The 13,404-nt window shown below is 40.5% G+C and overlaps 1 protein-coding gene across 1 annotated transcript in view; it reads right to left on the bottom strand.

The window, feature by feature from the left end:
• The window catches only part of LOC122809687 (von Willebrand factor A domain-containing protein 5A-like), a 1,458,063-nt gene that overhangs the window by 579,268 nt on the left and 865,391 nt on the right, over positions 1-13,404 (bottom strand). The window contains exon 14 of the mRNA XM_044081363.1: positions 5,102-5,211. Coding sequence (XP_043937298.1) covers positions 5,102-5,211 — 110 coding nt within the window. The remainder of the gene's footprint in view (positions 1-5,101; positions 5,212-13,404) is intronic.

The raw sequence follows: 13,404 nt of genomic DNA, 5'->3' as shown, positions 1-13,404 counted from the left end.
CAGACCTACTTACCAGTTCAAGGGATGCCAGTAGCACTGGTGAGATCACATGCAAGACGGTCCCTGGCCTCCACTTTGTACTGGGAGCCCTGGTACTGGCCCTGCAGCAGTCTCTCTTCATGGTCTTTCACAAGGAGTCCAACCATGACCCTGGACTCCTGAATGCCCCAGCACTGTGCCAGAAAGCGAGATCCCTCATCAACTCCTGCCATGGTGCCTGCAGTGATCAGCTACAACTGGTTATGGCTGGTATTCCTGCCTACGGGGTTTAAATAGGGCTGATTTCCCACCTTTTGCTGTGATTGGCTGATATTGAATATACTGAGCTCAGCTAAATTATGCGCAAACCCGCTTAGCTAAGATAAACATTGCTTAAAGGGTTAGATGCTAAGCACAGCTTACCAGTGCACAAATCCACTTAGGTACGCTAATTATTGCTAAGCATACAAATTTAAGTGATGCTTACACCGGCTAAGCATAGCTGAGCACAATTTAGTTGTTCAGTTTTCATTTTATGGACTGTCAGGATTGTGGGGTTGATTCCTTCTTAATGACATATTATGATATGTATGTTTCTCTTCCATAACATCCCCTATGTGCTTTTGTTACAGTATATTCTTTTGTGGCTATACTGTATGGAACGCTTGTGTTTATATGGGGGTTTCACATCTGTACTACACTAACACATCAAATTTGGACCTGCTACACTACCCTGGTTAACAAGTACATATTATTCACTACCTACTCATAAAAAAGACACTTTCATGCTGTTTTTACATATAAAAATGAATGGACTGCATTGGGGCTCAAGCTATGAATGACTGCATGCTAAGAAAACGCTCTAACCACTACACTGTTTCACTTTGACTATTTATGGCTGTATGGTTCTAATTAGCTCCTTCTGATGTTTAAGTTATGATATACAGAGCTGTGTGATATGCATACCCACTCAGCTACACTTAAACTTTATTAGGGGATGGAAAAAAATAATAAAAGTGTTTTATTTTTCAAATCCAAACGTGTTTTATTTTTATTTACTTTAGGGATATGCACATTGCTTTCTGCCTTTTAGGGCAGGACATCTAGACACCTACATAATACAGGGGGTATTATTTTACATGTTCCTCTCAGGAACATGTTACTTATTTGGTATGCCAGCATGTACACTGGCATACCATTCTGGACATATTATCTGTGCTGGACCATTGTGGGGGGGATATGCTTCTGTTTCTATTATAATCATGCCTCTCAGTCTCTTAGAACAGAAAATCTGGACAAAGTCTAACATGATGGGGGGGGGGGGTAAGGACAGATTTTAAATATTTGCTCTTATAAACTTAGACAGTTGATGAAATAATAGGTTTTCCATTAGCATGACTTTTCTAGATGATGTGGAGTCTTACACTCAAATTCAAGGAGGGACACAACAAAACTATGAGGCAAAATTCTACACATTCTGCAAAAATCTGTATGGTTGAGAGTTATGTGTGTGCATTTGCACACATTTCCTGCTTCTGCAGAATGCAGAAGTGCCTGCCATACGTCGCATTAGCAATAAAGGGGGGTGTTACAGAATCTGTGACACACCCCCTGTATTGATTTTTCTGGACGTTTTTATTTCACTGTCCACAGACACTGAAATCTAGTTTACATTTCAGTGTCCACTGACACTGAAATACTGGTATAATATTAGAGCAAAGCTTTAATATTATGCCAGTACTGCTTATAAAGTGCCCTATGGCATTTTCTGAGTGCAGGGGCATGTTTAGTGTCTGTGCACTGTTTGGACCCACCCCCTGCACTCGTGCATGGATTATGTTCATGTACAGAATACAGCAGCATGCCTTCATGCATATGCAAGGTGCGCTGCTGTTCTACACGGACATGAACCTCTCCATGCAGGAATAGCACTATTCCTGCATGGAGTTTCATGAATCCTGGGGCATAACAGTTAAAATCAGTCTTGGATCATACATTGATGTAAACATATGCCCAAGCATCTAAATTTTTATAAGATAATATTTTCTAGAACACATCTAATCAAGTTCTACAGTAAAACCTGTAAAAAGGATATCATGTGAGGCTGAACTGATGGAATCTATTACTGAAATTCAAGAAGTAAATCACACCAAGGATAGTAATTATTGCAGATGTCAATTGTCCTCTTATATCCTAGCTTTACTGAAAAATTAGTGGCTGTGGTGCCCACATATATTTTTTATGTCTGATCTCATAAATATGGAAAACTTTTTATTTGTTCAAAAGCAATACAGCCATTTTAGTATCAGTTAATTTATCTTCTGATAGGTCCCCAAATCTTTATACTCCCTTTTAATAGTACTGATTCTCATGGTTATTTATATGCAGACTAGATCATCTACATTAAGTCACAGGCTACATCTACAATGGCCACAGACTTATTCCAGTCCTACTGTTGGTCTTGGTCTTCATTTACAGGCCAAAGGTTCCAAGTATAAAGCAAATAAAATTGTACATAAGGAGCAGTCTTGTCTTGTCCCCCACATATAACAACTACCTCTGACACAAGACCACTAATTCTTTCACAGCAACAAAGATGAATATCATTATCATGTTATTCTGTCTGTTCACATGTTCTGTGAGATCTGCTAAATGTATAATCTTAATGAAATATCAAACATAAAACTCTCCTAAATAAACCATGCTTGGATCATAAGAAATAATGTTTGTAACCACTAGGAAATATTATTGGTTGATAGCAACATAAATAATTTACAGTCTGCACTGATGACTGAAATTTACAGATTTCAGGCAAGGCTACAGTGGCCAACCAAACTACTCCATTGCCAATGAAGGCTTGCAAAACACAGGATCAGGAGACATGGGCTTGGCATTACACGTTGGTGAGGTGGCCTTTGAAGGCATGTAGGTAAGAGTACACACATATCACGACAGGGCACAGGATGTCCGAGTTGTGATATGGATACTCATATCAGTCACAAATGGTTATTGAGAGGGTTCTAACCATGGAAGGATGGACTTTAGAAGCAAAACAAAAGGCCCTAGCCAGGCCACAACTTGAGGACTGTTTTTAGATTTAGACACCATTTGGGTAGCAAAAAAAATTGGTTGCTACACATAGTCTTGAGGGAAGGTATCAGAAATGTTTGAGGGGGGTGTAGGGGTATCACCAGAGATTAGAAGAGCTTGGGTCGTTGTTGCTAGGGACAAGAGCAAAAACAAAAACCTGGCATGAGGGCAAAAACTCATGCTGGGGGATGTGAAGATAAACCTGGACAAGAAGGATGGGAGAGCAAGAGGAGACATAATGAGCTGACTGTTGGATCCAGCTAGACAATGACTTTGAAAAAGTTTTTGTCATTGAGAGAGTTGTAATATGAGCTATTGGAATGGGTGTTGAAGACAAACTTCACTGAGCTACACAAGAGGGCATGAAACATGTGGAGAAAGGCATGATGAAAAAGGAGGATGAAAGGATGATAGAACTGTATTCATTTATTTTATTTTATTTTAATTATTTAGAATTTTAAATTCACCTGATCATACATAGACCTTTCCTTTCTACCATCAACCAAATGTAATACTGATACATAGGCCTGTTTTTTATGACAATTCCAAATGTATCAGTGCTTTGCAACTGTAACCAATACCTAGACTCTTCTCTCTATCCATTGTTTTCATGAAATCATGGTCTATCCAGGAATTTGTGGGGAGGGATCCAAAAAAAAACAGTGGAAGCACTGAAGCAAGGGGAATATTTTCAAGTGAAAAAGTAAAATAGTGCATGGGGGTTTATAATAACTGTGGTATGCATCAGCATACTGGAAATGTGGCACTAAGGCCCTGATGAAAAACTCAATAGTCAACTCATCAGATTTCAGAAAGCTGTAGGTAAAAGATTTGCAGAAGCTTGCTTTTGATGTTAACTAAGATTACCTAAGCCCGAGAAAAGAGCATTGCATTTTTACTTAGGGAGCATGACTTCTGAGTGCAAATAGTTAGGTAGTAGGGATGTGGGGGTATAGTTTCCCATATGTGGATGCAGAGACATCTCTCTTGGGAAAAATATTTTCTACCATAGGTGAGTTCACAAAATGAATATTGTCGCTATCAGGCATAAATGAGGAAAGAAATGAAGGATTAATATCACACCTGAAATTAATTTTAGGAATTGGCATTAAAAAGATGTGTTAGCAAAAAACATATTTGGATGCATGTTACAAGGATTTTAATTAAAAATAAAGAAGTGTTCATGTATTGATATTGGGCATTAATGGAGTCACACTTGGAGTAAGGAATACCCAGAGAAGTATGGATAACTTTTAAAGGAGGGTATGTCAAATTATTGGATGGTATTCAGAGGAAACTGACAAGAAGAGTGAGAAGCATTAAATAAAATGGTTTGCTTGAAGGTAAAATAAATGACATTCTTTTGACTTGAAGAAGAAGATAACAAGGATATATGACATGGGTATTTGAGATATTGTCACAAAAATGTAAAGGATTTTCAGTAAAAAAAACAAAGAAGCGGTGGAAAAAGACACAGTTTGTACATAACAGAGATAAAACTTTTACTACATAAGGCACAGTACTCTGCAGGCCTGATGATGTGTGGAATGTTCAGGAATGGGTGTTAGAGACAAATGCCAACAAATATTTTAGTGCTTGAAAAAATGGAAATACTGGAAATGACATAAACTATTAAATGTTATCTTTGGAAAAATATATAACTGATATGTCTTGTCCTGCTATCAAAAGATACGAAAAGGAAAATAAAACAAGATTAGTCACTTTACATGAAATTAGAAAAGTATTGCTTTCTAATCTGCCCATAAATCCTGAATGTTGAAAGGGAAAACCTAGAATTATGAGGGATACTATATACAGAAAACACAGCTTGTAAAACTATTAACAACCTTGTAAGTTACCTGAAATAATGAGAGCTGAAAGTGTGACTGTTACAGGTATAAAATTAACAGAAAATAATTTTACCCTTTGAAGTCATACTTGAATAGGTAGAGTGCAATGTTATGAGAAAAATCTTTGCCATACACGTATACTTTGATCAGTAAGTACAATTTACAATCCACGAATCCTTTACCTGTCAGTTTCTGCTGGTTTTAGGGAAAACTCTAAAGCATGTCGGTACTCTTTCGTTCCACAAAAGTAACACAATGTAGCCTCTGCTTTTCCTTCCATGTGGTTGCTCTCCTGAATTAAAAAAGAAAAGCAAAATTAATATATGACTTCTTAAATCAGAGTTCAGTGGTCAATGTTGTGATCTTCAGAACCACAAAACAGTTATTGCAGTCTAACCAGAAAATGTTTAACTACTTGATGATAGATTAAAACTAAGGCCAGTGAGCTGATAATAGAATAAAAGGGCTTGTCATCATGTAATTCTAATGTAATCTCTGGTTTATTGACTGGACAGTTACTTACAATAGTTAAGGAACTAAAAAGGGACAACCTCCTACAAGTGGGGTGTAAGGAGCTAATCCCACAATGTAAGCATTTATTTGAAGGCTGGTGTTTTTGGTGTATAAGTCTCAAATACACAGGCATCAGTTGGTTTGTTATCTACTGATTCATACCCAGTCTAGCCAGTATGTACAGTTACAGAAAATAACTGCAAAAATATTCCCTCAGATTTAATGAAATCCATGTAGGAATAGTGGAAGGCCTACATGGAATGTACAGTGGCTGTGTATACGGATCCCCCTCAGCAGTGTGCCTTGCATGCTATTGAAGGCATGCTACTGAGGGAGAGCCATGTAACACAGTTATTGAATCAGTGTAGGGAGTGTGTTACTATGTCCGGAGATGAGCAACACCCCCTGCACTGTGAAACTGCGGGATATTCAGTGTATGGCAATGTAATAAAAAAATAATTTTATATATATATATATATATATATATATATATATATATATATATATATATATTTGTGTGTGTGTGTGTGTTTGTGTGCCATGGAGCTTAGCAGTGGAAACGTGCTAGACATCTAAAAAATAGAAACGAGATACATTTAATTATTTAGGAAAGGTCAAGTTTAAGCACAGCTGAGTGGGTCTGTGAGGTGCACTGCTGTGCTTAGTGGTGCTTAAACGCACTGGAGTGATATATATGTGAAAGTATAACAACATTTCACATGGCAATTTAGCAGACTGGTTAGAATAACAGCCTCATGTGCAGCAGGTGGAAGGTTCAAATGCAGAGACAGGTTATTTTGTAAATACCCATTTTGAAAGTAATTTTAAATCCCACTGAAATACTGTATAATTACACAGACGGGTTATTAATATTATTTTGCAAATACACATTTATGAGATGTACTATTAAGCCGTGATTGAATTTTGTATGAATACACAGACAGGTTATTAAGCAGGTATGTTGCAAATACACTTAAGAGACGCATGTTTAAACACTTGATGGAATATTGTATGTATGTACAGACACTTTATTAAGCATTTATTTTAAATTATAGAATTATGAAATGTATTATGAAAACCTGGATTGCTGTGCTCAGCTGAGCTCTGCTAAGCACAGCTAAGCCTTGCCAAGCACTGCTTAAACCAGGAATGTTTTAGCAGTGCTTAGCTAGTTTGCGCATTGCTCATTGCCCATTTAAGCACTGCTCAGCTGAGCTCAGTGGGTTTGAGTGGTGTTAAGGGAAATGCCACATTTTTAAAAATGGCCCAATGGTGGTAAATGGTAGGAAAACAGCCTTATTTAAGTGCAACAGGTGGAAATACAACCATAATCTGTTGGAGTTTGATCTTGGCAGAGACTATGGCAGGAGCTGGAGAGGGTGCGCACTTCAGGGCGCAGCACTGGGTCATTCTGGAGTCCAGGGTCTTGGCTGGACTTCTTGTAAAATACCAGGATGTCCGGCTGCTGCAGGGCCACTACCAGGAGTCAAAGTACAAATTGGAGGCCTGGAACTGGCTGGCATGCAATCTGACCAGTGCAACTGGTATCCTCCACACAGGTGAGCAGGTGTGTCATCATTATGATGACATCAAGCATCATAAGGTGGATCTCTTGGTCACCTGGGTCCAAGATGCCAGAGATGGGAATGTCCCACCAGTTTGTAAGTAGTGTTATCATTGCTTTACCAAACTGTACTCTGAATGTGTGATAGACAGGTATGCATGACGGTGTGCTTCTCTCTTCACAGATGCAGAGGAGAGAGCTCGCAACCTGGAGACCCATGCAGGGTGCCTGGCCAGATTGCGCCTGGCCAGGTTGCACCATATGTGCAGTGACTACATATATATCTTGCAATCTATAGTCATATAAACAAGAAAGAGTAAATTAGTAACTGCCAGTAGGTATATTCAGTTTTGATCGTACTGCAATGAATGTGGTCATAGACCTGGACTGATATAACTGAGTAATGCCAGGTACAGTTCAATAAAGATGAAAGCATGAAACCTGATAATGTTAAGGAAATAACGTTTCAACTGCATTAAAATGTTAAGGCAATAAGGTTGTACTGCATTAATAATGTTATGGAAATAAAGTTCTACTGCATTAATAAAGTTAAGGAAATAAAAAAAGTGTGTACTGCATGAAATGTGGAATTACAGCTGTATTGCAACACCTGCACACCTGCATTATTTCAACTGTTCATCAATAAAGACTGTATATATATATATATATATATATATATATATATATATATATATATATATATATATATATATACCAATCACTGCATAATGTCACCCCTAATAAAGCTGTATTGTGCAATATGTGTCTATTTTGGGCTGTTGGTCGTGACATTAAGTTTGACAACTGCTGTGAAGTAAAAATAGGAATAATACAACTAAGTGAGTGAAGATTGGCTAATAAAGAGTGTTTTGCTAAACTGTAGATGTGGCACTGTACTACAAGATATAACGCATTATGATATTTGTTCTGCACTAAGATCTGAACCTATAATAGGAACTCCCAAGGTATATTGTGTATCTCAGAATTATCTTGTGTTAACCATTGCATTTCAGCTGTATGCATTCCTGATCTTAGTTATGCTGCTGCGGGCAAGTATGAATCTGTAATAGCTGTAGACTGCAAATATACCATCTGTAACTGTATATGGGTCAGGTAGCCAACTCAGCACTCCAATATGGCCTGTACACATCACACATATTTCCACCCACTAGACTGTCTACACCTGCATTCCATGTATTAATGCACATTTCACCTACTATCTCTGTCATGTGTAAATCTCATGTATATGTGTTCAAGTCTCACTGCAGTCTTATATAACACTCTACCTCTACTACCAGGTCATAGTTTGTTACCAGGTGAGCTCTAGGCACATATCAGTCAATCAGCATTCAATAGTGGCTCAGTAGTTTAGTTTGATAAATGCTAGGTCTGATGTACATTTTTTCACACACAGACTGGGGTTCAAATCCAGGGACAAGTACTACTAAATATTTATAGAAACGGTTATGTATTGTTAACAGATGTTCTCCACACAGGAATTACAGGTAAATAAATGGCTGTAGTAGCTGTTCCAATCGGCTACTAATTTGTGTGTTCAGATGTACCATAGTGGGTTTGAATGACCTGAGACATACCTCCCTGGACTACATGAAAAGAGATATGGAAAAGCTCTCGGATTATGTAGCCCAGACGGGTATGACCGTAGTCCTGAGCAGCCTCCTACCATCACCCAGAATAATACCACAGTACAAGCATAAAATTATTTATTTCAACAATTGGCTACGTTTCTGGTGTCATTCTAAGGGGATCCAGTATCTGTCTGCCTGGGATGACATGATTGACAGACCTAGATGCTTTGCAGAGATGGCCTGCATCTGTCAACCCTGGGCTTCCAGATACTGGACAAGGCTCTTGCCACCCCTATAGGGCCTTTTTAGGCGGTGTTCCAAAGACCAAATTACCACTGTAACAGCTACAAACAAATGCAATCTGAGGGTCATGCTGCTCAACGCTATCTAAATCTCAAAATGCACTCACTTGAAGCACTCCTTAAAATGGAGAACATCAACATTTGTGCTGTAACAGAGACCTGGTTCAAGGCAGCAGATAGCAGTCCTGCACTACCAGGCTGTAACTCATTCCATACCTTTTGGCCCCAGAACTTGGACCGAAGCTCCAAAGGTGGTGGTATTTCCATATTCATAAAGGATGTGCGCACCTTCAGACTCGTAGCCCAGCATGACGCATCAGAGATACTTCAGGTACAGCTAACATTGGGGAAGACAGCTATTCAGGTCGTAGCCTGCTATAGGTCCCCAACCATGACCCAAGAGTCACACTCCATGTTCCTAAGCACCCTGGAGAATATTAGAGTCCAACCTAACATTCTCATACTGGGTGACTTCAACTACCCCTGCATTAACTGGGAAAACTACTCATGTACCAATACACTTGCCCAACATTTCCTGGATTTCATTAATTCCAGTGCCCTGGACCAGCTAATTCTTACCCCCACTAGAGGTAGCAACATCCTTGACCTGGTCATTACTAACATGGATGACCATTGCTCTGTACCAGTAGTCAACTCCTCCCTGGTTAGATCCGACCTCAAACGAATCCCCTTGGAAATCCACACCCTCCCCGCAAAGGTAACCACCATGAAAAACTTCTCCAAAGCTAACTTTAACCTGCTAAAAACAGAGGTGGCTAACTTCACGGCACCCATGCAGTTGAAGAACAGCTGCATGACTGCTGAATCATACACTAATGCCCTGTACGAACACATGCACAAATGCGCGGATCTCGCCATACCCAATAGAATCAAGACGCTCTCCTCCAAAAAAAAAGGAAGTCAATCTGGTGGTACCCCGCCATAAACAAACTCTACAACAGAAGGAGGAAACTGATGAGAAATAAGGTGAAGTCCCAAGACTGGAAAAACTTCCTTATTAGCCTCAACAAAAAATTGAGATCCCGCATCAAATCCTCTAAAACTAGCTATGAAAACAGAATTGCAGCAAACAGTAAAGACAACCACAAGGTCTTCTTTAGTTATGTAAAGAATCTCTATGGCATTACCCAGATTTGCTCTGAGCTGTTGCACAATGGCACCTCCTATATCGGGCCAACAGATATTGCCAATATACTGGCTGACAGATTCAGTGCCGACTTTACCTCTCTCTTCCCCACCAAAGGACCAATCACAATACCAGTAGATTGCCAGGCACCCATTATTACTGCTGCACAGGTTAAAACAGCACTGTCCAAGGCCAAGAATACAGCTTCTATGGGACCCGACAATATCCCTGGCTGTGTTTTACGTGAACTACAGAGTGAACTGGCACCTCACCTGTGTGCCCTGTTCAATCACAGCCTCACCTCAGGCTTTGTCCCTATCAAATGGTGCACTGCTACAGTCATCCCCCTCCACAAAGGAGGAGAGACTACAGACCCTGGGAACTATCTCCCCATTAGCCCGATGAGTCTGATATGCAAAGCTATGGAACGCATCATCATGGACCTAATAAACAAGGATATAAGGAATCTCCAAATTCTGGATCCCACACAGTTTGGTTTTGTGAAGGTTAGATCATAACTGCTCAACTTGGTCAACTTCTTTGAGTCAGTCACCAGAGCTGTGGATGAAGGCAAAGTGGTTCATACAGCCAGCCTTCATCTGGCCAAGGCCTTTGATACCATTCCCCATTCAGAAATCATAGAAAAACTCACTAAGCTAGGCATCAACCCCTATATCACTAGGTGGGTTGCAAAATGTCTCACAGATAGAACCCACAGTGTGAAAGTAGCTGACTCCAATTCAGACTGTCGACCAGTCATGAGTGGAGTCTCACAGAGTTCAGTCCTGGGTCCTCTCCTGTCTGGTATCTACTTCTCTGAAGTTCAGGCCAACATAAAGGGACTTTGGCTGACAAAGTTCACAGTCGATTGCTAGTTGGGAGCCATAATTAGCTCCCCAAGTGATGTTGACATCCTACAGAAAGACCTTAATGAGGCCAATGACTGGTCTCAGAACCATGGCCTTAAGCTCAATGCCAACAAATGTGTCATCATCCCCTTTGAGAAAATCCTAGTTCTCATGAATTAGCACATCGATGGTAGTTCAATGAACACAGAAAGTGTCATAAGAGATCTGGGAACACAGGTTGACAGCAATCTCTCTTTTGCCCACCACATTGCCACTGTGGTCAGAAAGTTCTTCTATGTGGCACGTCTCATTACTAAGGGTTTTGCAACCAGGCAGAAAGAGGTCATTGTCTCCCTCTGCTCTTCCCACATTAGGCCAATCATCAAGTACAATGCCTTATTTGGCATGTACCTCACTAGACACCTACAACAACTGGAGAGGCCGCAAAAATGCCTCACAAAGAGGATTTAGGCCTTAAACACTTGTCCTGTATGAACAGACTCAAAAATCTCCAACTATTCTCTGTCTCATATCGTCTACTTAGAGGCGATCTCTGCTTGATTTACAATGCCACGTCTGATCCAGCTCTGTTAGAAATGCTACATCTAAAGAAATCCCAATCCCTCCACACTACATACTCTAGAGACCTCAATGTCATTATCACAATCAACATAACAAGCTGGTGGGAAAGGTTCATAACCAAGAGACTTCCCATACATGTCAAGCAGAGTGCCTCACTGGACCTCTTCAAGAGAAATTTTGATGAGTGGATGGGAAATAGAAAATTCATCCTGGGGATCACGCCAGTGACTCTACTTGACAGAGGCACTGGGAACTAAGGTCGGGTGGCATGATGCTAGGGTAATCCTATGGGCTAGGCTTGTAAAGGCTCCAGGGCCATTAGCCCAGTGCACACCTGTAAACCTATGAACCTAAGCATTGCTCAGCAAGGTGATAAGATGTCAGTAAATAAAGTCAATAAGTACAATACTAATACAAGTTAATAAAGCAAATAAAAGTGTTTAATCTTGGTATGGCTGTATGCCTGGGGTATCTGTAAATATCTGCTAACACTCTAACCCCATGCCTGCCAAGGATGGCATGATAGGCATAAACTCTCTGTACTGTGCACAATACATGTCTCTCAAGTGTTATGCTGTCATGGACTGTGATCACTGGTGCCAAATCTCTTGGACACAGATTTAACATACACTTGATTTATGTCAATAGCACAGTCACACTACATCAGTCCACAGTACACATTGGTAGTCATATATGTCCCCCTGACATGTAATAGTCCCCTGTAGTTGTGCACCTGTAGGTGTTACAGCTTGGCTCATACCGTCCCATGCAGATAATTTGAGAGGTATGCAGATGCTACATAAGCTATAGGGCACATGTATACATAAAATATGACACACCTGCACAGTATATATGAGTACTGTTGCACACAATATAGCTTATTCTGGTAGTAATGGAATGTTTTTCTCTCTCCCCCTACTCATTATCTGCATCATAATTTATTATTGTTATACATCAGGTATGGTTTACTTTTGTTCTCAAAATGTTATGCTGGGCCTTGTGTTTTATTATTGCTATATATTACAATGGTTGCATACTAACATACCTTGTTGAATTACCTATGTTGTTGGCTTTATGCTGTAACTGTTACTGACATGCTGTTCCAATACTGACTGTTATCCCACTTATTGTTGTGTTCCATATGCTATGCGATGGTATGTTACTGGGTTACTTGCAATATCCTGGCATGCTGTTATAACTACCATTTAAATGTTCTTTTCATTACTAACCTATACACTTTGAAAAACCTCGACACCATAGCTCAACTGGGTAGGTCGGTTACTGGTGATCTGCCTACCCTACCTCAGTTGGCCATGGCACTGGGTCCCAGCAAGTCTGGGACCCAACCTGGTGCTGCCCATCTGCTGGTCCTGTACTACCTATGGGTGGAACTGCCTCAGGGGACAGGGCCCATCCCCTGGGAGTGGGCATGGAGAGGAAGTAGTCACTTAGCAACAGCTACCAAGGATGGGGTGCAGGATTGTGCACTGTGGGTTTGATGATTGTGTGCAGTGGATTGAGGCAGACTGGCTAACCTGGAGGGGCAGGGTGGCCCCGGCACCCAGCACAGCCACCTTCAGGGTGGTGAAGGAGCAGTGTTGACTGCCCATGGGTGGGGAGCTTCATCTCACTGTTGCCATCTGGGGGCACTTGTCTCTCCGATTCCACAACATTCTCCCTGCCCAAGGTGTTTACCCCCTTCATTTGTCATACACCTCCCCTGTATACTGTCTTGTCTGTTTGCAAATGCAACCTCTCCTACCTAAATTACCTCCCCACACTGACCTATAACCCTTCCCCAACATTCCAATCTCACCTAAAAAAAGGGCAACTGTCCCACAAAAAATATTGCCCCATACATAGCTCTCCATTTTTACACACGTACACTGCACGCAATCATTCATTACCTCAGTTAATCAACACAGTTATGTTGCCCACAC

The sequence above is a fragment of the Protopterus annectens genome, chromosome 8.part0 (assembly GCF_019279795.1).
Source record: "Protopterus annectens isolate FY-2018-M chromosome 8.part0, PAN1.0, whole genome shotgun sequence".
Lineage (NCBI taxonomy): Eukaryota > Metazoa > Chordata > Ceratodontiformes > Protopteridae > Protopterus > Protopterus annectens.
The sequence above is the reverse complement of the archived record's forward strand: the minus strand, read 5'-3'. Positions and strand labels throughout refer to the sequence as shown.